The sequence below is a fragment of the Pelophylax lessonae genome (genome assembly GCF_965119305.1).
Source record: "Pelophylax lessonae genome assembly, chromosome: 4".
NCBI classification, from domain to species: domain Eukaryota; kingdom Metazoa; phylum Chordata; class Amphibia; order Anura; family Ranidae; genus Pelophylax; species Pelophylax lessonae.
The window spans coordinates 583846746-583870305 of NC_138771.1; the positions used below are offsets into that span (position 1 = coordinate 583846746).

Here is a 23560-nt window from a genome sequence, read left to right on the forward strand (position 1 = left end):
CCCTGTCTAGGAACATGCCGGAGGGAAGTTCGGAGGGAGGACGATTTGTCCAAAACTTGGTCCAACGGAAGGTTGCTATCTCCTCCAAAGATGACATGGCTCGCTGCATGCGGCATGATGACTGTGAGCATGGACCGGAAAAAATCCAGTTGACCCACATTTGGAGCGTAATAGGAGACCAACGTAACCTCATGCTCATTTATTGTGCCTTGCACCATAACATATCTACCCTCTTTATCGCGTATCACACTTTTGGGCGTGAATGGAACCTTTTTTGCTATGCATATAGCCACCCCCTTCTTTTTATCAGCACTATTAGACAAGTAGTAGGTAGGATATTTCGCACTCATAAATTTTGGGGAGGAGGAGTGGGCAAAATGGGTCTCCTGTAGTAGAAGGATATCGAAACCCTGTTTAGAGTAGTATTGGAAGGCCTTAGTGCGTTTCACTGGCGCATTGAGGCCCTGGACATTATGGGTCAGGATTTTAAAAGGAGTTGGGGCAAGATTCATTATTGTGGTTCGGCATACTGCACCCGGCTAGATACACTGGGGATCCCCCCCCCCCCCCCCCAGAAAGTGCAGACCTGAGGGACGCACGACTATGCCTACGGAAGCAGTAAGACCTGGACACCAAGAGAACACAAGGGTAGAGAAGAAGAAAAGAAAGAAGGGAGGAGGAAGCAGAGAGAGAGAAGAGGGGCGAGGAAAGGGAGCCCTCTCCCCGTCCTTCCCCCCCCCCATTTCCAGGGGGGGGGGCAATCGGAAACACTCCATCTAAAACCTGAAAATCATCCAAACTAGGCTGGTTGTGGGGTCCAGCTCCCCCAAAAAGTTTGCGAGATCGCTCACCGCATAAAGCCATGAGCGAGTTCGCAAATGGTCAGTGGCATGTGGAATCATCCCGAGCAGTTCCGCTCCAAACCATCCCAGCTACAGGCCGGGTGTCATGAGGCGGGACTACTCCAGAGGCTCAATGCACAGTGCAAATATACTCGGGCAGCAGCAACACAAACATTAAGGCCCAACGGTAGTCAGGTTAGGACCCGGGAGGCCGAGTCCTCGTCCCTTAGTGTGACCACCAGGGAAATAGACAATAACAGAGGAAAGAAAAAAAAAACACTTAAAACTGTAAGAGAGCAATGGGGACTCAGAAAAAATAGTCATAAATCCACAGGGACCGCTTCGGTCCATTAAATTGACAGTTCCCATAGATAGGGGGTTGCAGGTACCCCAGAAAAACAGAAACAATACCCAAAAAGAAAAGATAAAGGGGACAATCAAAAAAAAGGCAAGAACAGTCTCACGTGGGCCGCTCTCGATAGGGCGGTCTAGGCTGTCATCCTCGAGCGTCCACCAAAGTGTAACTCCGTCCAGGCTGGAACAATCGTATCGCAACTTGGAGGCAAGAGGGAAAAAAGAACAAAGTCAACAATAAAACTGTGTATAGCAATCTGCCATAGGGTACTGGCACTCATGTGAATGGCGAGAGAGGGATCCAAAAGCTGCTCATCCTGTCATAAGGCCTCACGGTGGTGTGCGTGTGCAGGCATGTCCTCTCCGGCTCTGTTGGGACCATATTGGTGACAAAGGCCTGGTTGACGTCGTCGGGGATACTGAGCAAGATCTAGGCGGAGGGCCATCCTTGGAGATGAGTCCTAGGCCCATAAGCACATCTTGTCCGTCTTGGAAAGTAGAAAAGGAATGCGTTTTCCCCTTGTAAGTGAAGGATAGGCAGAAAGGAAAAGACCATCTATATTTGATCTGCCGGTTAATAAGATGGGCCAATAAAGGCTTCAGTGACCTCCTCTTTTGTATAGTGGTTTGGGAGATGTCCGCAAAAATTTGGATCGGGTGACCTTACAGAGTGAGATCAGATTTAAAGCGGGCCGCAGCCATCACTTTTTCTTTAATCCTATAAAATTGCGGTTTAACAAGGACATCCCTAGGCAGGCCATCTTGGCGCGGGGATGCCAAGGCCCGGTGGAAGCGATCCAATTCCAAATGACTGGGTGTAATATCAGGAATGAGGGTAGTCATAAGATCATGTATGGTTGGTTCCAGGTCCGTGATGGATTCAGGGAGGCCCCTTATTCTAAAGTTATTGCGGCGGGACCGATTTTCCAGGTCCTCAATTTTATCCTGGGCCTGGTCCAGGCGATCTTGCAGGGAGACTATCAGTTTATGATTTTGATTGACTCTCCTCACAGTGCCATCCACTTTAGATTCAATGGAGTCCAATCTATTGCCTATGTCCTGGAAGTCCCCCTTTAAGTCTGCTGTAATAATTGCACATGCTTTGGAAAGTTCCTGTTGTAGTAAAGCTGAAAACCTGGCGATCAGCACTGAATCCCCCGAGTATGGTGCCTGGGGAGGAGGGGGGGCTGAGGATGTCACGGAGCCCCCTTGACTCAGCGCCAATTCGGCTATGTCCGCCATTTGCCTATCTAGGGAGGAGGCTGGAGATGCCGCTCCCTCAGAGGAGGCCTGGTATGGGGAGAAGTGTGGCGCCGGTGCCTGTGAATGTTGCGAGGTGTCCCCTTGTGATTGTGAGGATTGAGAGGAGAAAAGGTCGCTTACCCCCTCCAAAATAGCCGCTGTAGGTGCCCGATGGTCAGGGCGGGAAGGCGCCGATTGTGTGGGCGGAGGGCCGTTCCGGGCCGTGGAGCTGCGAGTCGCTGCCATCTTGGTCCCTGGAGACTGTGTCTTGGGAGGAGAGGGGCGCGCCGAAGAAGAAGGCTGAGGCGCTGACGGGTGCTTTTTCTTCGGGTTTACCGATGTCCTGCGATGCAGCATCGCCTCCGCTGCAACCTGCGAGTCCTCCGGAGCCTCTGCCCGCTCTCTAGTTGCTAATTTTAGCTTTGGATCTGCCGGGATGTGCGGAGCGCAGTCAGAGCATGTTCGACGTCAGCACCGCGCGCATGCGCACTGCGCTGCACTTTTTGTTATATATTTGTTATTGGGACTTTTGGTTTTTTTATTCTTTAGTACATAGCAGCTTTCTATTATTATTTTATACAGTTGCGCTGAATTTTTTATTTATTATTATTTGTTGGTTTCACATTACAGCACACAGATCCTGCTTGCTTATGTAACGCTCCTGCGTTTTATGTATGATGTGGATTTTCAGCTGCAGAAATATTCCACTTCAGTAGTCATGTAGAGAAACGCTGAGACACCATTCCCAACTCTCAATGACTCATCATGTGTGGATGATCTCAATTCAGCAAGTAAATACACACACTCAATAAGATGTTTCCTAGAGTGACTTATGTATATAGTAACACAGTGATGATAGGCTGAAGAGACAGGTTGGGTAGAGATGGTAGATGACAGACACTTGAAAGGAAATGTTCTTGAAAGTAAGATAGTAGCAGATGGGATGCAGATAGGTTTAGCAATCATGTATGGTAGCAGATGACAGAGTAGCAGGTGAACATACAAGAGAGATCAACCCAGTGCAAGAACAGGTGGTAGTAGGCTCAAGAGCTAGCAATCTTAGATAATGCAGATGTAGTAATAGTCCTTAGTATGCAGAGCTAGATAGTGTAAGCTTTAGTATGAAAGTTATAGAGGTTTCCCCTGTGGGGTACTTATCACTAATAGCAATGTAGCAGAGGAGAGGTTTGGCAAGAGCGGATGATCCCGTAGCGGGATACAGGGATCAGCGCAGCGTGGTTCCGACAGCGAGGTATGCTTGCAAGCATGAGAGCTTCAAGACAGGTTAGCATCAAGGCACAGTTTGAACGAACACATGTGAGTGAGAGCCGGCGATCTAAATAGCCATCCAGTCCGGCGCTCAGTGATGACAGCATCAGTCTTAAAGGTGTATGCGCACCTTACCAAAAGAGAATGGTGGGGCGCATACACTTATGAAAGAGTAATTAGGGTACCCAAAGGTACCAGAACATTACAGTACCCCCCCCTTAAGGCCGGCTCCTGAAGGCCTCTGGAGCTGGTTTGTCTGGGTACTTCGCATGAAAATTGCGGATTAATCTAGAGGCATGTATGTCAGAGGTGTTTAGCCAGGTGTCATCTTGGGGCCCATAGTTCTTCCATCGAACCAAGTACTGAAGTCTTCCTCTGTGGATACGAGAATCCAGAATCTCTTTTATCTCATATTCTTCTCCACCTTCAACTTGTACAGGAGGAGGAGGTGGGATAGTAGGCCTTATTCCTTGGTCAGGAACATGGGGCTTCAGTAGCGACACATGGAAAATGGGATGTATTTTGAGGTCTATTGGCAATGTAAGCTGTACTGCAGCTTTTCCAATAAGTTTCTTGATTGGGAAAGGTCCCAAGAACAGAGGTCCAAGCTTTTTGCTAGGGATTTTCAGTCTTAAATTTTTTGTTGAGAGCCAAACGAGCCCCCCGATAGCGTACTGAGGAGAAGGTCTTCTGCGAAGATCATAGTACTTCTTTTGTTGACTATGAGCGTGTGCAATGGTAGTATTAAGCAAACCCAGAGAGTCCTTTATTTGGGTAAGATAGTCTGAAGCTACTGGGTTATTTGAAGGAAGGATGCGTGGTGGAAGAATAGAGGGATGAAACCCATAGTTCAAGTAGAACGGACTCTGCTTGGTCGTATTGTGGGTTGCGTTGTTGTAGGCAAATTCTGCCAGAGGGAGAAGATCCACCCAATCATCCTGTTGGTAAGAAGTGTAACAACGTAAATATTGCTCGATGCATTGGTTGACTCTTTCAGTCTGTCCGTTGGTCTGCGGATGGTAAGGAGAAGTGAGCTTCCGCTCGATCCGTAGTATGTGACATAGTTCTTGCCAGAACTTGGAAATAAATTGTGATCCACGGTCAGACAGAAGAGTTTTTGGGATACCATGTAACTTAAAGACATGTTTCATCAGGAGTTCTGCCGTTTGTTTGGACGAAGGTAGTCTGCGAATAGCAATGAAATGTGCCATTTTTGTCAGATGGTCCACTGACACTAAGATGGTATTAAATCCTTTGGAAGGAGGCAATTCCACTATAAAGTCCAAGGACACAACTTCCCATGGAGTTTGGGGTATTGGTAGACTGCATAGTAGACCGGATGGTCTCGTAGTGTCAATTTTGGACCTGGCACAGACATTGCATGAAGAGATGAATTTTTGTATAGATGTTTTCATGTCAGGCCACCAGAATTGCCTGGTAATCAGATTAAGAGTCTTTGTCATACCCATATGTCCTGCCATAGGCACATCATGCGATAATTCCAAGATCTTGGTGCGTATGGTAGGTGGTATGTAAAGTTTGTCGTTGTAGTAGAGGAAGCCTTCTGCATCATTATTTAGTTGTGGTGGGGGTGAATCCAAACTTATACCATGCAAAACCTCTTCCTTCAAGGAACGGACAACTCCAATAATGCGTTTGTGAGGTATTATAGGAACGGAAGGGATTTCGAAGCAGTTTTCTTCAGCTAGTCGTGACAGTGCATCCGCCTTTTTGTTCTTATCTGCAGGTGTGTAGGTCACTAGGAAGTTAAACCTTAGAAAGAATAGTGACCATCGTACCTGTCGGTGCGAGAGAGTTTTTTTAGTCTGAAGATATTGGAGATTTTTATGGTCCGTGTATATAAGTATTGGTAATTTGGTGCCTTCGAGTAGATGTCGCCAATTCTCCAGAGCCAATTTTATAGCAAGCAGTTCCTTTTCACCCACGGGGTAATTTATCTCTGGACTGCTTAGGGATTTAGAAAAAAAGGAGACTGGATGAAGTGGTGAAGTGTGAGTTGGTCGTTGGGAGAGTATTGCTCCTACTGCCATGTTTGACGCATTTACTTCCAGAATGTATTGGAGGGATGGGTCTGGATGGCGTAGTATGGGAGCAGAAGTAAACCTTGTCTTTAACAGGTGAAAAGCTTTATTTGCTTCATCTGACCATTTGAATGTTTTTTTAATGCTAGTGAGCTGTGTGAGGGGTCTCACAATGGCAGAGAAGTTTCTAATGAACCTCCTGTAGAAATTCGAAAATCCAAGGAATCGCTGTAGCGCCTTGCGTGTGGTTGGTGTAGGCCAATCCTGAATGCAGGATATCTTACTCATGTCCATCTCGATTCCTGTTTTGGATATGATGTAGCCTAGAAACAGTACCTCTTCTTTATGAAACAAGCATTTTTTCAGTTTCACATAAAGGTTGTGTGCAAGCAATCTCGATAATACTAGTCTTACATGTCTTATGTGTTCAGACAGGGATCGTGAATATATAAGTATATCGTCCAGATATACAACACAGACATCTAGTAAGTCTCTGAAAATATCGTTTATAAATCGTTGAAAAACCAATCTATGGTTGGTTGATGTGTGTGCAACCAGGGAAGTCCCAAAACAATGGGAAAGTGGGGTGAAGGTATTAGATCGAAGGTAGTGGTCTCCATATGAGACCCGTTAGTAGTGACTAGGAGTGCCTGTGTCTGATCAGTGATCGGACCAGAGGATAAAGGAACACCGTTAATACGACTTACTGAGACAGGTTTAAGTTTAGAAATAATAGGAACTTTATTTAAAGCAGCAAAACGTATGTCAATATAATTTCCACAAGATCCTGTGTCAATCATGGCCTTAGTAGTAATCCTGTTCTGGTCCCACTGTAATGTTAAGCAAACAGAAAGGTAAGGGTTAGTGATTGAAGTTGTCAATCCCCCTAGGAGGACATGTGAACACTCACCCTTCTTTTTGTAGACTAGGGGACAGACGTTTATCTTGTGATCCGGGGATGCACAGTACAAGCAGAGATTACCAGATCGTCTTCTGGCTCTTTCCATAGTTGATAGAGGTGGGCGTATGGTTCCTACCTCCATAGGAACGGGGTCAACGGCCGAAATCCGAGGAGAACTGGATAATGGCATTCCCATTTTCTCAGCCTTTCTTTCTCGTAGTCTTCTATCTATGGTGATACTGAGTTGTATCAATGTATCCAGGGTTTTTGGCAGATCCGCTCGGGCAAGCTCGTCTTTAACGGCCTCTGATAGGCCAAGCCTAAATTGGGATTTCAGAGATGCATCATTCCATTCTGAATCAAGGGTCCATCTCTTGAATTCTGCGACAAAGTCTTCTACAGGTCTCCCACCTTGTTTCAAGGATCTTAATTGAAGATCGGCAGTACTCTGCCTATTGGGATCATCATATAGGCTAGTGAGTTCTGCTAGGAACAAGGCATAGGAGTTGAGAAGCTGGTCGCTTTTCTCAAAAAGAGAGTCTGCCCAGGCCCGAGGATCGCCTGTTAGGTAAGAAATAATAGTACAAACCTTAATGTGATCAGTAAGGTAGGTACGGGGTTTTAGCAAGAAAAGTAACTCACATGCGTTTTTAAATTCGCGAAATTTTTTGCGATCGCCTGTAAATACCAAAGGAGGATTTATTTTGGGTTCAGGGGACTGAGCAGTGGTAAGTTGTGTCAGTCTAACTACCTGCTGCGACAGAGCCTGATTGTCTTCTTTTAATTCAGCAAGTGCGTGTATTAACGCAGGTACTTGCTGTTTTAATTGTGTCATCTGAGTGGTTATTTCTGCTGAATCCATTTGTGGTTTCGTTCAATCTGTAACGCTCCTGCGTTTTATGTATGATGTGGATTTTCAGCTGCGGAAATATTCCACTTCAGTAGTCATGTAGAGAAACGCTGAGACACCATTCCCAACTCTCAATGACTCATCATGTGTGGATGATCTCAATTCAGCAAGTAAATACACACACTCAATAAGATGTTTCCTAGAGTGACTTATGTATATAGTAACACAGTGATGATAGGCTGAAGAGACAGGTTGGGTAGAGATGGTAGATGACAGACACTTGAAAGGAAATGTTCTTGAAAGTAAGATAGTAGCAGATGGGATGCAGATAGGTTTAGCAATCATGTATGGTAGCAGATGACAGAGTAGCAGGTGAACATACAAGAGAGATCAACCCAGTGCAAGAACAGGTGGTAGTAGGCTCAAGAGCTAGCAATCTTAGATAATGCAGATGTAGTAATAGTCCTTAGTATGCAGAGCTAGATAGTGTAAGCTTTAGTATGAAAGTTATAGAGGTTTCCCCTGTGGGGTACTTATCACTAATAGCAATGTAGCAGAGGAGAGGTTTGGCAAGAGCGGATGATCCGGTAGCGGGATACAGGGATCAGCGCAGCGTGGTTCCGACAGCGAGGTATGCTTGCAAGCATGAGAGCTTCAAGACAGGTTAGCATCAAGGCACAAAGCAGTTTGAACGAACACATGTGAGTGAGAGCCGGCGATCTAAATAGCCATCCAGTCCGGCGCTCAGTGATGACAGCATCAGTCTTAAAGGTGTATGCGCACCTTACCAAAAGAGAATGGTGGGGCGCATACACTTATGAAAGAGTAATTAGGGTACCCAAAGGTACCAGAACATTACAGCTTATCACTCTGTCATTATCTGCCTATGTCAAGATAAGTTACAAAGGCCCTGACTGTGAACACACAGCAGCCCCAGCACAAGACCATCACCCAGCTGAGTTACCCAAACGCTCAGTCAAACCAACTTGGAAAGTAATGGAGAAATATGAAGCTTTAAGAACTAAACTGACAACTAGCCTGAAGATATTATGGGAAAAAGTTGTTAATCTAACACGCTGTCTGTTGAACGTGAGCTACTGCCACTAGAGGGCGCCATTAAACAACTTTCTGCCTCATATGAGCTTTATCAGCTTACATGCAACAAGTTCATTAATGTTTTACAAGGTATGAAAACGGAAGATTCACTAGAGGAATTAAACAGCTTCCAAGTTCTTAATCTAGAAAGAGACACTTTTATCCAGCAAATCAAATTAAAGGCAGAAGAAAAGATAGAGCTGCTACAGAACACTGCACCTCACAGATCAGTTTTCACCGGACATTCTAAAAAGTCCTCTAAATTCTATAGTTCAAGACACTCAACACACAGTGAGCGACTTAATAATTCCCGCACTGAAGCGTAAGCCAGCAAAGTGCAGGTCGCATATGCAGAAAAGAGAGCAGAGTTGAAAACAGACAGCACGTCAAAAAGCAGCAATAGAAATCTTGAACGAACAATGTAAACATGATGCAGCTATAGCAAAGCTAAGGGTCCTAGAGCAAGCTATCATTGCAGACGAAGGTGCAAGTGAGAAAGACAGCATCAATCATCCTAACCATAGCAGATATGAAAGATCTCCTCAGACGCACTGAAGACTATGTCCTAAACCACTGTAGTGTACACTCTATCATCTCCAATGCTCTTGACAACATAGAGACTTCTTTACAGCAACAAGGGTAAAGAGGTTCCAGCAACTTCCTGCATGCAAAATCACTCCAGTGCCTTCCCTGCCTGCCTACCCAACCTTCCTTTGTAAGTCACAGAGCATCAGAGCAAGCTGCAAGCAAGTCATCAATCTCCTGTCATCATACAACCTCAAATTAACGTACCATTGGGACAACTGATTTCAAGCAAGCAACTTGCCTGAAGGCATCTGCTGCACCATATTTCCCTGTGTCTTTTAACAAAAATCTCATAGATAGCATAATCAGCACCGTTCAGCCAACACCTTGCATATAGACAGAGACAACTGAGACAGCAGAGTTTGTGTGGTACATACTTCGCAGAGAGCTCACAAAGACTGGTCTTGCAAGTTTTGATGACCAAACTGAAAACTACAGAAGTTGGAAAAGTGCCTTCAGAGCTGCAATCAGTGATCTTGGTATAATAGCTGCTGAAGAACTGGATTTGATGATCAGAGGACTTGGTCCACAATCTGCTGCACGTGTTAAGACATTAAGATCAGTTTTCATGGAAATCCTACATCAGGCCTCACAGCTGCATAAGATCGACTAGAGCAAAGTTATGGCAGTCCAGAAGCTATAGAAAATGCTTTGTTCATGCGTCTGGAAACTTTCCCTAAGATATCTGGAAGGACAACAAGGAGTTCAAGAGACTGAGTGACCTTCTACTTGAGCTTCAGGTAGAAAAGGCAGATCCAAAACCACCAAGACTCAGTTACCTGGACACTGCCAGAGGGGTAAACCCAATCCTCTCCAAGCTCCCATATGGTTTGCAAGAAAAATGGTCTGCATTAGGGTCATCATACAAAAAAGAGAACGAGGTTTCCTTCCCTCAATTCTCTTTCTTCTGCAAATTCATCATGAACATTGCAGAGACCAAGAACAATCCAAGTTTTTCCTATGGTGAGTACAATCTCTTGTCACCTTTTTCTAAGAATACAAGGTCCATGTTACTTCTGATATGTGGTCCAGCAAGCATGGTCAGGAATGATATATTTAGTTCACAGCACACTGGGTAACTCTGCTTACAACTCAGAAGGATGCAGGATGGGGCTCAGTGCTGCAGCTTGTTGCGCCACCAATACTCCATACAGTTAGTGGTGATGATGCAAGATTTGTCAGCTCCACCCCCTCCTCCATGCCCTCCTCTGCTGAACTGTCCCATGAACCACAAGTACCCCCTAAGCATTCAAGGGGCTATTCAATGAGTCAGACTAAAAGGTTCCATGCAGTGCTTCAGCTGGTCTGTCTAGGGGACAGGGGCGTAACTACAGGGGTTGCAGGGGTTGCAATTGCAACCGGGCCCCATGCTCCAGGGGGCCTGTGCGGCTCCCCTGTACACCTGGATAGGAGGGGCGGCGGGGGCGGCATGTAGAGAAATCACTGTCCTCATTTTTACTTCTGTAGCTGCAGGAGGAAAATGGAGAAGATTGGTTCCTCTGTATGCCCCCGCCACTCCTCCTATCCAGTTCTCTAGTACTTGTGCTCTGCCTTCTCTGGGCCCCTGTGTGCTCCCCTGGTCCCCCCCCCTCCCCCACTGTGCTCCCTTCCCTCTCCTGCCAGCTGCTTCAGGGATGTGTCCCAATAGAGAACCAGGAAGGGGTCGGTAAATATGTAATTTACCAGCTCCTTCCTTTTCTGAATGGACAGAGTCATAGTCAGTGACATTGTAAAAAAATAAAATAAAATGATAAAAAATAATACAATTAAAATACCAAAAAATAAAAACTACTGACACCAGTGGGTGAACTTCCAGGATCGCAAAGGTCACACTTCTGACCGGGCCCTGGCATTCCACCACCGTGGGGAGGCCCCAAGATGGCACTAAGGGGGCCCACTGCAGAACTTGTGAAAGGGTCCCGCTGCGGGACCGTAATAAAAGGCCCTGCAACAAGAGTAAAGGGCCCCAGGATCTGTGGGAAGAGCCCCAGGCTTGAAGGGAAGGGCTCCAGCCAGGGGTCTGGGGGGCCCTTCATGGTTTCTTGCACCGGGGCTCTGAAGGTTCTAGTTACGCCTCTGGGACAGGAGCCACACCGGAGCAGAGATCCTTGCACGTCTGCAGGGGCAGGCCTAGAGGTAGTTCACGCCATGCCAGCTGGAGCCAGGAATGGTGGTGTGTGATAATGGCACAAGCCTCCTGTCCACCCTTAGACAGGGAAAGTTGACAATTTGGTGGTGCAGTCCTTCTTAAACAGGTACCAGGGGTTGTGTTTTTCAAAAGGAAAAAATGCGCTTAAAATTGATACATCATAACAAACTTTAAACATATGTTATACAAAGCAGCAACTCTACTGTGTGATATCACCACAACGTAAACAGTCGCGCTAAAGATGGTGATTAAACATACTAAATCCTTGAAAATGCAAACAAACCAAATGTACAAAGTACATATACATTCCAAAAAAATATTTTTTTATAATATAAATAGTTCCAGATAAATGTTAATATAAAATTGAGCTTGAAGACACGCAGCCCACATCCACCACGGTGTGAAACAGACACAGCCACCTTAGGTGTAAAAATGCCTGCTCACCGGTAACATTTTTTGGCTGACTACCCTGCCAGAGCCTTGAGATGGTATTCCTGCAGACTTTCCACTGGAGCATAAGGTGGAATGTTATCAGGCCACGTTATCAGGCCACAGGGAGAGGTGTCTTATATTATGAATCAGCTGTGATGAGCCTGATTAAACTCACAGCTGTGAAGGTAGTAATCAGGGCAATAAGAGAGCTGTGTGGTTGTTGATTCAAAAGAGCCCTGAACTCAGTCCTCTAGCTGCTGGCCCGTGAGGGTGCTTCCACTAGGCTGTGTGGGTAGGCACCGCAAACACTTCATTAGTATCCATGGGCTGCTGTTATGTCTCAAGAGGTACCCAGGCTTGCAAGATCTTCTGAAGCAGGCCAGAAGATTCTATAGCAATTTCAGGCGGTCATACACAGCCAGTGTTTGGTTGGCTGAAATTCAGTGGGAATTCTACCTGCCCATAAACTGCCTGATTTGTGACATGCCCACCAGATGGAACTCAACTTTGGCAATGCTGCAGTGACTTCACATGTAGCAAAGAGCTGTCAATGAGTACCTGTGTGAGAATGGCACAAGGACAGGCTCAGGGTGCCTTGGCTTTTCCCAAGCCAATGGCTGCTGATAATGGATGCATGCACTGTACTGTCACCATCTGAGGAGGCGACAAGGATGGTGAGCTGTGACAATGCATGCATCAGTGACATAATCCCTGTTGTGTTCCTGCTGGAGCAGACTCTGCTTGGCATTATGGACACTTGAGGCTGGTCAGTGGGAGGAAGAGGAGGACTTTCTTTCCTCTAAAGGCCTGTTTTATGCAGACACCATTCTTGCGATGCCACAGAACACACAAGAGGAGAGGGAGGAGGAGGATTCTGGCAGTTTTTGAGGCATTGAAGCAGAGGAAGACATATGTCAAACCTTAAGAGATGGTTTTCCAACCTCAGAACCCTTGGGAGTGGTACGTGGCTTTGAGGAGGCAGTTCCAGATACTATAATCCTCAGTGAATCCAAAGAGTCTGCTTCTCATGCCTCTGCAAACTTGGGGTGCATGGGCTCCTTCATTCTTTAAAACCTGCTAAAGGACCCAAGAATATGTGGCATCAAGGAGAAGGATCATTATTGGTTGGCAACCCTCTTTGACCACCGTTACACGGGGAAAGTCTCAGAACTCATCCCGTCCTCGCAGAGGGAGCAGAAGATGAAATCTCTTGAGGACACCTTAAAGAGGAGTTTATGTGTCATGTACCTGGTCCGAGGCCAATATGTTGAGAGGGCTCCCCATTGCAGCTAAGTGTGGCACACCCCTGAAGGTGGTACAGGAGGTGTAGCGCCCAAAGTAGCACAGGTTGCCAGCAGGGTACTGGAGAACCAGTGGACGTCTGGAGGGTGCTGGAGGAGGCAAGACACACAGCAAGGCAAACGTCTCTTGAAAACTGCAGAGGAACTTGGCAACCTTGTGCATGACTGGAGGCAGAGGCAAGTCTGAGGGTCAAACACAGGTGGCCAGTCCGAGAATAAGGCTGGAGGAAATAGCAAAGTCCGTAATGAAAGCCGGGGTCATACACAGGAAGACTGATAGATTGTGCACAGGAATCCTTGAGGCAAGCCAGGGCCATACACATGACAACAAATATAAATATATTAGCGCAAAGCAGATCTGTGTTGGCCCCTATAGGTGATGAGGCAGGGTGGGTGGCCAAGAGCAATAATAGAAAATGTCGTCATACATGAAAGGATATAGCATATGAGACCATTACAGTGTGATAAGTCTAATGCAATGTGTATGTCATACATAAGGAGAATGAATATACTGTAAGTCCATCAAAGCGTGCCAAGTCTAATGCAATGGTATGTTGATAGAAGATGGATGCTGGCTCGTGGGACGGCTGCTCTATGTTCAAGCAAGAAGGGGCTTGTTCAGTAGCTAGAGAAAAACACAAGCGCCATCTGAGTGCAGCATAACATGATTATTGTGGCAGAAGAAACGTAGGTACTCACACTTAAAGCGGAGTTCCACCCTGGTTATACTTTTTTTAATAAAAATACCCCCGGGACAGTCAGGGCTAGTACATTCCACAATGGCTAGCCTCTGATCTGTCCCGGGTTGCACTTACCTTTTAGGAGAAATACTTACCTTGAAAAAGTATTCTCCAGCGCTGCCATCTCAGGTGTGGGCAGCTTGAAGCCAGCGCGATCCTCTTCGGCGTCCTCTTCCTTCTTCTTCGGTCCCACGATGCACTGCACCGGCCCCGCCGTCACTTCCGGTGCGCGCGCGTCATCCCTCCACAGATTTAGATTTAGAAGGGAATGACGCACGTGCGCCGGAACTGACGTCGGGGCCGGCGCAGGCGCAATGATTCCTGGGAGCGATGACGTTCAGCTCCCAGGAATCATTGCAAAAGCCAGGAAGTGATGAATCGCCGCGGCCGCCGAGGGGAGGAAGAAGGAAGTAAGGTAAGTATATTTTCTCTACAAGGTAAGTAAGTAAAAAAAAAAAAAAAATTGCGATTATCCATTTGTTTTTCAGGGGACCTGGAGTGAGAAGATGGAGGTAAGTATAAAATTAGGGTGGAACTCCACTTTAAGTACAGAGTGTGCTTCATATCCTAACATAAGAGTCCCCTGGGAGGAGGGATGCCTCAGGATGTCCTCGGATGGCCAACTACCAGCAGCATCTTAGGATCGGGCAGCCGCCGAGGCCATCCTGATGGCGCTTGTATTTTTCTCAGGCCACGGGGCCATACACATGAAGACTGATAGATTTTGCAGAGGAGTCCTTGAGGCAAGCCGGGGTCATACACGGGTGATCAAACAGAAGTCAGATTGGTGAAGCAAGCCAAAGGGTCAATACCAGGAGGGGATCAAACAGAGTCAGGAGCAAGCCAGGTCACAACAGGAAATCCAAAGGAAGAATACAGGAGCACAGGAACACGGGGAAAGCTGACAACAATCCAGCAATTAAATGGATTCTCCCACAGTCTTTTATAGGCCAGCAAGTGGCCGCATCTGTCATGCATTACGTGCGCTACACCTGTTCGCCGTTCATGCACCATGGCGTACAGAGATGCGCTGGATGCGCCCATTAGTATTACTGGCAGCATTGCCAGTTCTCCTACGCACATTTTCCTGACATTACTTAACACCTTTCCCGAAAATGTGGTGGAAAACGTAGTTTTGAGACTTCTGTTGGTCAAGAGAGGAGCGGTGGAGAAGGGGGCTGCCTCAGTGATGCATTTTAAGAATTTTTAGTCCTCTGCACCCAGGGGGCTGTCAGCTATCACATTCCATCGGCAGCATCTTCATCATATGGTGGGAGATTATCTGGGAGCAAAAACAGATATGGAGACCTTTCCAGTTGACGATCCACTGGATTACTGGGTCATGGGAATAGACCACTGGCCAGAACTTACCCAATGTGCAATAGAGCTGCTGGGCTTTCTAAATGGTCATTCAGTGCTGCCGGAGGTTTTGTGACAGATAAGAGACTCCGTGGACCAGTTGACATTTATCAAAATGAATCAGTCCTGGATTAGCAGCAGCTATCAAGCCCCTGATGCTGATGTTGCTGATTAAGTGCTTTCTGGATCTACAATCTCTGAAAGACTGTCTAGGCTGCCTAGTTTTGTGGGTGTTGATTTCATCTGGAAGAAAATTTTTGGTGTAGGTTTCATGGGCACAAATAACACCCAAGGACCAATTTTTCCACACCTGTTTGACAGGTGCATATCATTGCAATTTTTGACAGCAAGGCCAATTTTTTCTTTTATCAAGAGTACCTCTAGGGTTACGGTGTGAAGGCACCACTGACACCCAAAGACTAATTTTTTAGCAACTGTTTGAGTGGGGCATCAAATTTAAATTTTTGACAGCAAGGCCAATTCTTGCTTTCATCAAAATTACCTCTATAGGGTTACGGTGTGTAGGCAACACCCAAAGCCCAATTTTTTGCACCTGTTACTTCTATCCAAAGTCTGTGAAAGAGACACCAGCATTTATCTCTAATCTTTTTTTGAGTGCACTAAATTGTGGCCCCATCATGCAAACTGGCTCTCCAAGCCATTGTTTATAAAATAAAGAAAGCTTGAATAGAAAATGTCATTTTTTTGGCTTTATAAATGTCCTTATTGCTGAAGCATTTTCTATACACGGTATAATTGTACCACTTTACAGGCAGACTAAGGGGACCCCCCTCTCCCCCCCAGGCACTATATTTAAAGGCATTTTTAATTTTTTTGTTATTTCTAATTTTATGGTTTCACTTTAAGCATCATTAAATCACTGCTCATGTAAAAATTATGTTTTTTACAAACTTATTTTTCATACATGTCCCCCAGGGCAGTACCCGGACCCCCATAACCATTGTATGTCCAATAACATGCATATAAGCCTTCAAAATGGGCAATTTTGATTTTTCCAGTTCGGTTCCCATAGACTTCAATGGGCTACGTTATTCGGTTCCAGGCCCGGATTGGCCAATCGGGAGCACGGGGACTTCTACCGGTGGGCCAGTTGGTCCGAGGGCCGTTCCACTGGGTTGCCTTAGATTTAAAAATGGCGCCGCCCGGCGCCAACATGTCACCGCGCATGTGCCACCGCTCGGGAAAGGCCGTACATATTTGGCTATTCCTGGGAATAGCCGAATGTATATGAGCTTTCCCGAGCGGCGGCGGCACATGCGCAATGATGTGTTGGCGCCGGGCGGCGCCTTTTTCAAATCTATGTGGCCTCAGGAACAGGTGAGACTCCTCCACTGCCTGCCATTATGCGGGGCTGCGGGCATACTACAAGAGATGCAGTGCTGCGAGCATGGTAGACCTGTACCATGCCCGCAGCACTGTATCTTCTGTACCATGCCCGCAGCCCTGCATTCTCCTGTACCATGCCCGCTGCCCTGCATTCTCCTGTACCATGCTCGCTGCCCTGCATTCTCCTGTACAATGCCCACCGCCCTGCATTCTCCTATACCATGCCCGCCACCCTGCATTCTCCTGTACCATGCCCGCCGCCCAGCATTCTCCTGTACCATGTCCGCCGCCCTGCATTCTCCTGTACCATGTCCGCAGCCCTGCACTGGGTTGTCTTAGATTTAAAAATGGCACCGCCCTGCTATCTCCTGTACCATGCCCGCCGCCCAGCATTCTCCTGTACCATGTCCACCGCCCTGCATTCTCCTGTACCATGTCCGCAGCCCTGCATTCTCCTGTACCATGCCCGCCACCCTGCATTCTCCTGTACCATGTCCGCAGCCCTGCATTCTCCTGTACCATGTCCGCAGCCCTGCATTCTCCTGTACCATGCCCACAGCCCTGCATCCTCCTGTACCATGTCCACAGCCCTGCATTCTCCTGTACCATGCATACAGCCCTGCATTCTCCTGTACATAAGTCCGCAGCCCTGCATTCTCCTGTACCATGCCCATAGCCCTGCATTCTCCTGTACCATGCCCGCAGCCCTACATTCTGCTGTGCCATGTCCGCAGCCCTGCATTCTCCTGTACCTTGCCCGCTGCTCTGCATTCTCCTGTACCATGTCCGCAGCCCTGCATTCTCCTGTACCATGTCCGCAGCCCTGCATTCTCCTGTATTATGCCCACAGCTCTGCATTCTCCTGTACAATGCCCACAGCCCTGCATTCTCCTGTACAATGCCCACTGCCCTGCATTCTCCTGTACAATGCCCACAGCCCTGCATTCTCCTGTACAATGCCCACAGCCCTGCATTCTCCTGTACAATGCCCGCTGCCCTGCATTCTCCTGTACAATGCCCACAGCCCTGCATTCTCCTGTACAATGCCCACAGCCCTGCATTCTCCTGTACAATGCCCGCAGCCCTGCATTCTCCTGCACCATGCCCACAGCCCTGCATTCTCCTGTACTATGTCTGCAGCCATTGCAAACTTATATTCTGAGGTTTTAATTACATTATTTTAATATAGTCAGTCGCGAACTAAAGTGGGCCGGTCTAAGGCATGAAACTCCAGGGCTGAAAATGAGTCCCACTCCGGCCCTGTTCGGTTCTGAACGTTTGGGATGTTTGAAAGTTCTGCCGCAAACTGAACAGGGGGTCGGTCGCCCATCTCTAGTTAAGAGGAAGACATCAACAGCAACAAATGGCACATCTCCCAGCTGATCGCCTAAGTACAGATCCACCCTTCATCTATGTTGGAGATCTCATCCTTCCAAAGGACAAGGAAGTTTGTCGGAATGAATGGCCTATGGGTCCTTTTACTAAAGTTATGCCCAGTGATGATAACAAGGTTCGGAAGGTAGAGGTCAAGGTAACCAAGAGAGAATTGACACAAATCTTTACTCGACCAATTACAGAGTTAGTACTCCTTTTGCCAGGTGAGTGACTTATGCAAGAACTAAGCCATGCTATTGGCACCGCGGGGAGTACATTGTCGCTAACTATAGGTTCTACTTGAAACGTTGACATTCTCTGAAGATGTCCTATGTCGGATTACTACGTGTTCTGCCATCCAGTTGAACTTATGTTTATGTTTGCTTGTTGCATGTTTCTTGTTACAGGTTCCAGGACATATTAAATATATATATATTGTGACAGGAAGTCAGGTAAATCTGTGGATGTAGTCACAGACAGGAGATAAATTTCCACCTGGTTTAGAAAATTCACCAATTACTATAGGGTGTCGGCTGCAAAGGTAGCCAGAACTGTCTAAGGAAGTTGAAAGGCCTTCAGCTGTTCGGAATGAGGAAGTTAAGGCCTCTATAATTTGTCCAAAGGAAGTCCTATTGATTGCTGCCTCCTGCCGCTGTGTGGGCATGGGGAGAGGAGGACAGTCAGATGTGTGCCCCCTGAAAGCTGTGTGAGCATGGGGAAGACCTCCTGAAGCGATGTGGCTGAGGAGGGTAACAAGTGTGTAGACTCCTCGAAGTGAGGTCTTGAATCGTTTCTATGTGAAAAGAAACCAATGGACATTTCCTGTGTGAAGGGGAAATTAATTAAGACTGAAGACTACTCAAGGGGAGGTCTTGTTATTTTTATTCTTTTTTCGTTCTTTCCCTGGCTTACCAACATACTTTCGACCAATAGCCCGTTATAGTCCCAATCCTTTTTTATTCCTATCACCAGTGTATTCTGGGATCACTGATGTGGAATAATTCCTCTTTGTAAAATTACTCAACCGGGATGAGGACTATTTGTCGTGATATGGGTTACTTCCTTTTTCTTTTCATATATATATATATATATATATATATATATATATATATATAATATATATATATATATATATATATATATATATATATATATATATATATATATATATATATATACGTTTATGGTTATGAAAACTAAAGATTTTAGACAGGGAGCATTGTGTTACACTATATTGCCTATATTGTCTATAATTTGGTTTATCATTGCTCTGTGTCTTTAAGCGGTGTTCTCCTGTTTAAGCTGAGCTCTTTCTCTCACCATACTTCTGTATACTCCTCCCCCTCCCTCTCTCTGGAATCATTCTACTGTTTCCTGTCATGGTGTAGACATCTATCCATGTGGCTTACAACATTAACATTTTTCTACAAGTGGCTCTTCTGGTTGACAGCTTCCATCCAATGTGGCATGGCTGCAGATAAGCTCTTTGATTTTATTTTCTGTGAGTTTACATTTGGCTTTTTAATTGTAATAAACCCATTGATGCTGCACTTAACTAGCGTCCCGTTGTGCTCCTTTTTTGTAATTTCAGATATTTGTTCCTATCTCAGGTGGAGCTGCCTACTGAAGTACAACACCCTTCATATGGTATTTTAATGAACTCATAAACATTTTATGAACTATATATGCTACACAAGCATATCTTTAAATTTATCTAGTGGGGCAGAGGCTTACTCATGTGGATAGTGCACTAGCATTTGTTTGTGCCACAATTTCATTTGTTGTTTTTGAAGGCACAGTTACCTTATTTCCAGTCTGATGAAGGCCAAACAAAACCAGAAGCTGTCCAATGAAGAGACATCCGCACAGAGCTGTCAGAATGGAGGTATGAGCGCTCCTTATAGACCGGCACAAGGTGAATGTAAGGATAGACAGACACAAGCAGACAAGGGATACACTCAGGCCAATCCAAGAGATCAGAATGAGGCCATCATCCTCCTGTAGATGAGAGGGGTGTAAAATACATGGGTAGTCCACCAGAAAATTACTTTAATATTTTGTCTTTTACATACCATCTGTGCAACATTAACTTAGTATGTGGCCTTTTTTCTGGAACTCATTTCACTGCATTTTGATGGATTAAAAGGCCTGTAGAGGTCTTAGAGAGGAGGTTATCGGTGTCTATTGCAGATGCAAGAGCAATGTAGTTAGTAAATGTCTACCGGGTCATTAAAATCTAATGTAATCTTAAAGTGGAGCTCTACCCAAAAGGAAACGATCTGCTTTAAGCACTCTTCTCCCCCAAATATGCCACATTTGGCATGTCATTTTTGGGGGGAGCAGGTACCTGCTCCCAGTGCTGTATTTTGGCCTAGGCCAACAAGGCCCAGGCCTAGGGCGGCACTTTGCAGGGGGGCAGCAAAAAAGCCACCCCCTCCACCTGAGACTCTTTTGGCCACTGGTTGCTAGAGCCGCCTTTCTCACCCCCTCTCTCTCACCCCCCTCTCTTTCTCTCTCTCTCTCCCCCACCCCCCTCTCCCCTCTCTCTCTCTCTCTCTCTCTCACCCCTCCTCTCTCTCTACCTCACTCTCACCTCTCTCTTTCTCTCTCATCCCCCCTCTCTCTCATCCCCCCTCTCTCTCTCATCCCCCCTACTCTCTCACCCCCTCTCTTTCTTTCTCACCCCCCTCTCTCTTTCACCCCCATTCTCTCTCACACCCCCCCTCTCTCTCTCACCCCCCTCTCCTCTCTGTCCTTGATCCCACCCTCTCTCTCTCTCTCTTTCATTCCCCCTCTCTCACCCCCCTCTCTTTCATCCCCCCCTCTCTTTCATCCCCCCCCTCTACTCCCTCCCTCACCCACCCCCTCTTTCTCCCTCTCTCTCATCCCCCCCTCTCTCTCTCCCTCCCTTACCCACCCCATCTCTCTCTCTCCCTCACCCCCTCACTCTCTCCCTCACCCACCCCCCTCTCTCTCTCCCACCCCTTCTCACCCCCCCCTCGTGAGATCTCAGGACATCATGCTGGGACTTGTAGTCCTTCAATTATGGAGGGAGTCCCATCTGTTAAAAAAGGAATGGGGGAAATTTCCATAGGAGGGGCACACAATTTTAGTCTTGCCTACGGCAGCACAAAACCAAAATACACCACTGCCTGCTCCTACTTCAGCGGCTCGAGCGGAAGTTCTCCTCTCCCCTTCCTCCTTGCAATCTGCTGGGACATGTCAGAGGTCAAAGAAGATGGCCTGACCAAGGGGGAGGCACCCGGCTGTGAAGCCGCAAAGTGTCACAGCAGGGTGCCCACACGTGCAAATTCCGGCGCCGCGGAGAGGGAGAAAAGCGAGAAATAGCAGAAGGGGGGGGGGGGGACATTTTTAAACATAGTTAGTTTTCGGCTGGAATTCTACTTCTTCTCTCCCTTCTCCCCTTAGCTATTCATTTTCTGCTGTTTTTTTAAATTTTTTTATTACCATTTTTATTTTCATTAATTGTATTTGTTTTTTCAGTTTTGCATTACAAAACAGGAAAAATGAAAAAAAAAAAAAAAAAGACATGGATGAGCGACTTTGGGGTGGAGGAACTTGACTGGCCTGCACAGAGTCCTGACCTCAACCTGATAGAACACCTTTGGGATGATATAGAGCGAATACTACAAACCAAGCCTTCTTGTCCACATCAGTGCCTGACCTCACAAATGTGCTCCTGGAAGAATAGTCAAACTTTCCCATAGACCAGTGATGGCGAACCTTGGCACCCCAGATGTTTTGGAACTACATTTCCCATGATGCTTGACTACACTACAGAGTGCATGAGCATCATGGGAAATGTAGTTCCAAAACATCTGGAGTGCCAAAGTTTGCCATCCCTGCCATAGACACACTCCTAAACCTTGTGGACAGCAATCCCAGAAGTGTTGAAGCTGTTATAGCTGCAAAGGTTGGGCCAACTCAATATTGAATCCTACGGACGAAGATGGGATGCCATTAAAGTTCATGTGCCTGTAAAGGCAGGTGTCCCAATACTTCTGACAATATAGTGTATCTCTTTATAAAAAGATATGAGCAGCCATCTGGCAACTTTAGGTTATTATTACTCCTCAATGCATTGCTAACAAATGTTAACTTTTATGTATATTTTATTCATTAGCCAAAATAGCATTAGCTTATTTCTGTCTTATTTAAAGCGGTTGTATCCTCACCGAAAAAAAAAAAAAAATACAAACCCTGCAGGACAAAGGCATAATGAGCTTGTATGCATCGCATACTAGCTCATTATGAAATACTTACCTTAAAACAAAGCCCCGTCACGATCGCCCGGACACCGCTGAGGGAGCTGTCATGTTCCCTCGGTGTCTCTTCCTGGTTCGGCGGCTCCGGCGCTGTGAGTGGCCGGAGCCGCGATGACTTCACTCCCGCGCAAGCGCGCGGGAGTTAACTTTCCGACAAGGAGACGGCAAAGAGCTCTGAAGGTCCGCCGGACCTTCAGAGCGTATACGCCACTGGTTTCAGCAGTTGCATGCAGGGCTAATATCTCCTAAACCATGCAGGTTTAGGAGATATTAATTATACCTACAGGTAAGCCTTATTATAGGCTTACCTGTAGGTAAAAAGTGACGATACTTCCGCTTTAACAAAATATTGTCACAGTTTCCATTACCTGGATGTCACCGGGTGCCATGAGGACAGCAAAGGTGGAGAGGTGGTTGCAGGCACAGAGAGTGCTGTTCACTCTGTCGGATTTCTTGGTCTCGCATCCATGGTTTGACCAGACCCTCGTCTCTGTATCCCAGAACACACATTGCACAATATAGGAAGGAGGAACCGCCTATAGGGGAACGTACATTGATGAGATTTAAAAGTACATTGTTTATGTTCATAGCAGTCTGAAGTAAATATCCTGTAACAAAAACCAATAGTTTAGTGATGGCATTGGCATGGTCTTCTATATCTAGACATATGGTCTTACAAGGAAAACAATCTGGGAAGCTGGTGCTTTCCAGGTGAATTCACAGCATTCTGCTCTTCATACAAAGAAATACAAGGATTTCTTGTAATAAAGGAAGTAGGCATCAAGCATTTCTCTCAAGTAAAAATCTCTTCCGAATCTTAAAGCTGGAAGTGGTTGTAAACCCTTACATACAGTATACCTAGTGAAATGACTGGCCATAGGTGATACACAGAGATAAACCTCATAAAGCACACATTGAACACAGAATCTCTGAGCTCCAGCAGGCAGGGGAGAGGAGAACTGAGTGTAATCTGAGGCCTGAGTGGACAAAAAGGACATCCCCCTCTAGACTGATGATAGGTAAACATGCAGAGGCTGTCAATCACAAGTTGTGTGCTAGAGAGAAACGGAGGGGGGGGGGATTGGGCCAGTGCCTGGGATTCCTTGGTGTCAGAATAAACTGTCAGACATGACTCAGATAGCAGAGAGGAGATAGCAGATGAGAAACACACTAGGTGCTTTGGTTTGAGGTAGTACACACTAAAGAGGGATATGCTTTGTTCATCTTTCATTTCATTGAACTCCAAAAAACACCAATGAATTAAGTTAACTCTTTCTCCAAAGATTTTAGTCCAAAGATATACCCATTAAGTTTTAAATAGATGGCAGGATCACTGGGGAAAAATAAAAGGAAAAAACCTTAAAGGAGAAGTCCAGCCTAACACTAAAATCG

General features: G+C 46.3%; 1 protein-coding gene across 3 annotated transcripts in view; it reads right to left on the reverse strand.

The window, feature by feature from the left end:
• Positions 1-23560, reverse strand: part of LOC309554171 (adhesion G protein-coupled receptor E3-like) — a 162127-nt gene that overhangs the window by 26806 nt on the left and 111761 nt on the right. For all 3 annotated transcript variants that reach the window (XM_082255788.1, XM_082255787.1, XM_082255786.1), the window contains 2 exons: positions 22537-22704; positions 19686-19880 (listed from right to left, as the gene is read on the reverse strand). In XM_082255788.1, coding sequence (XP_082111914.1) covers positions 19686-19880; positions 22537-22704 — 363 coding nt within the window. The remainder of the gene's footprint in view (positions 1-19685; positions 19881-22536; positions 22705-23560) is intronic.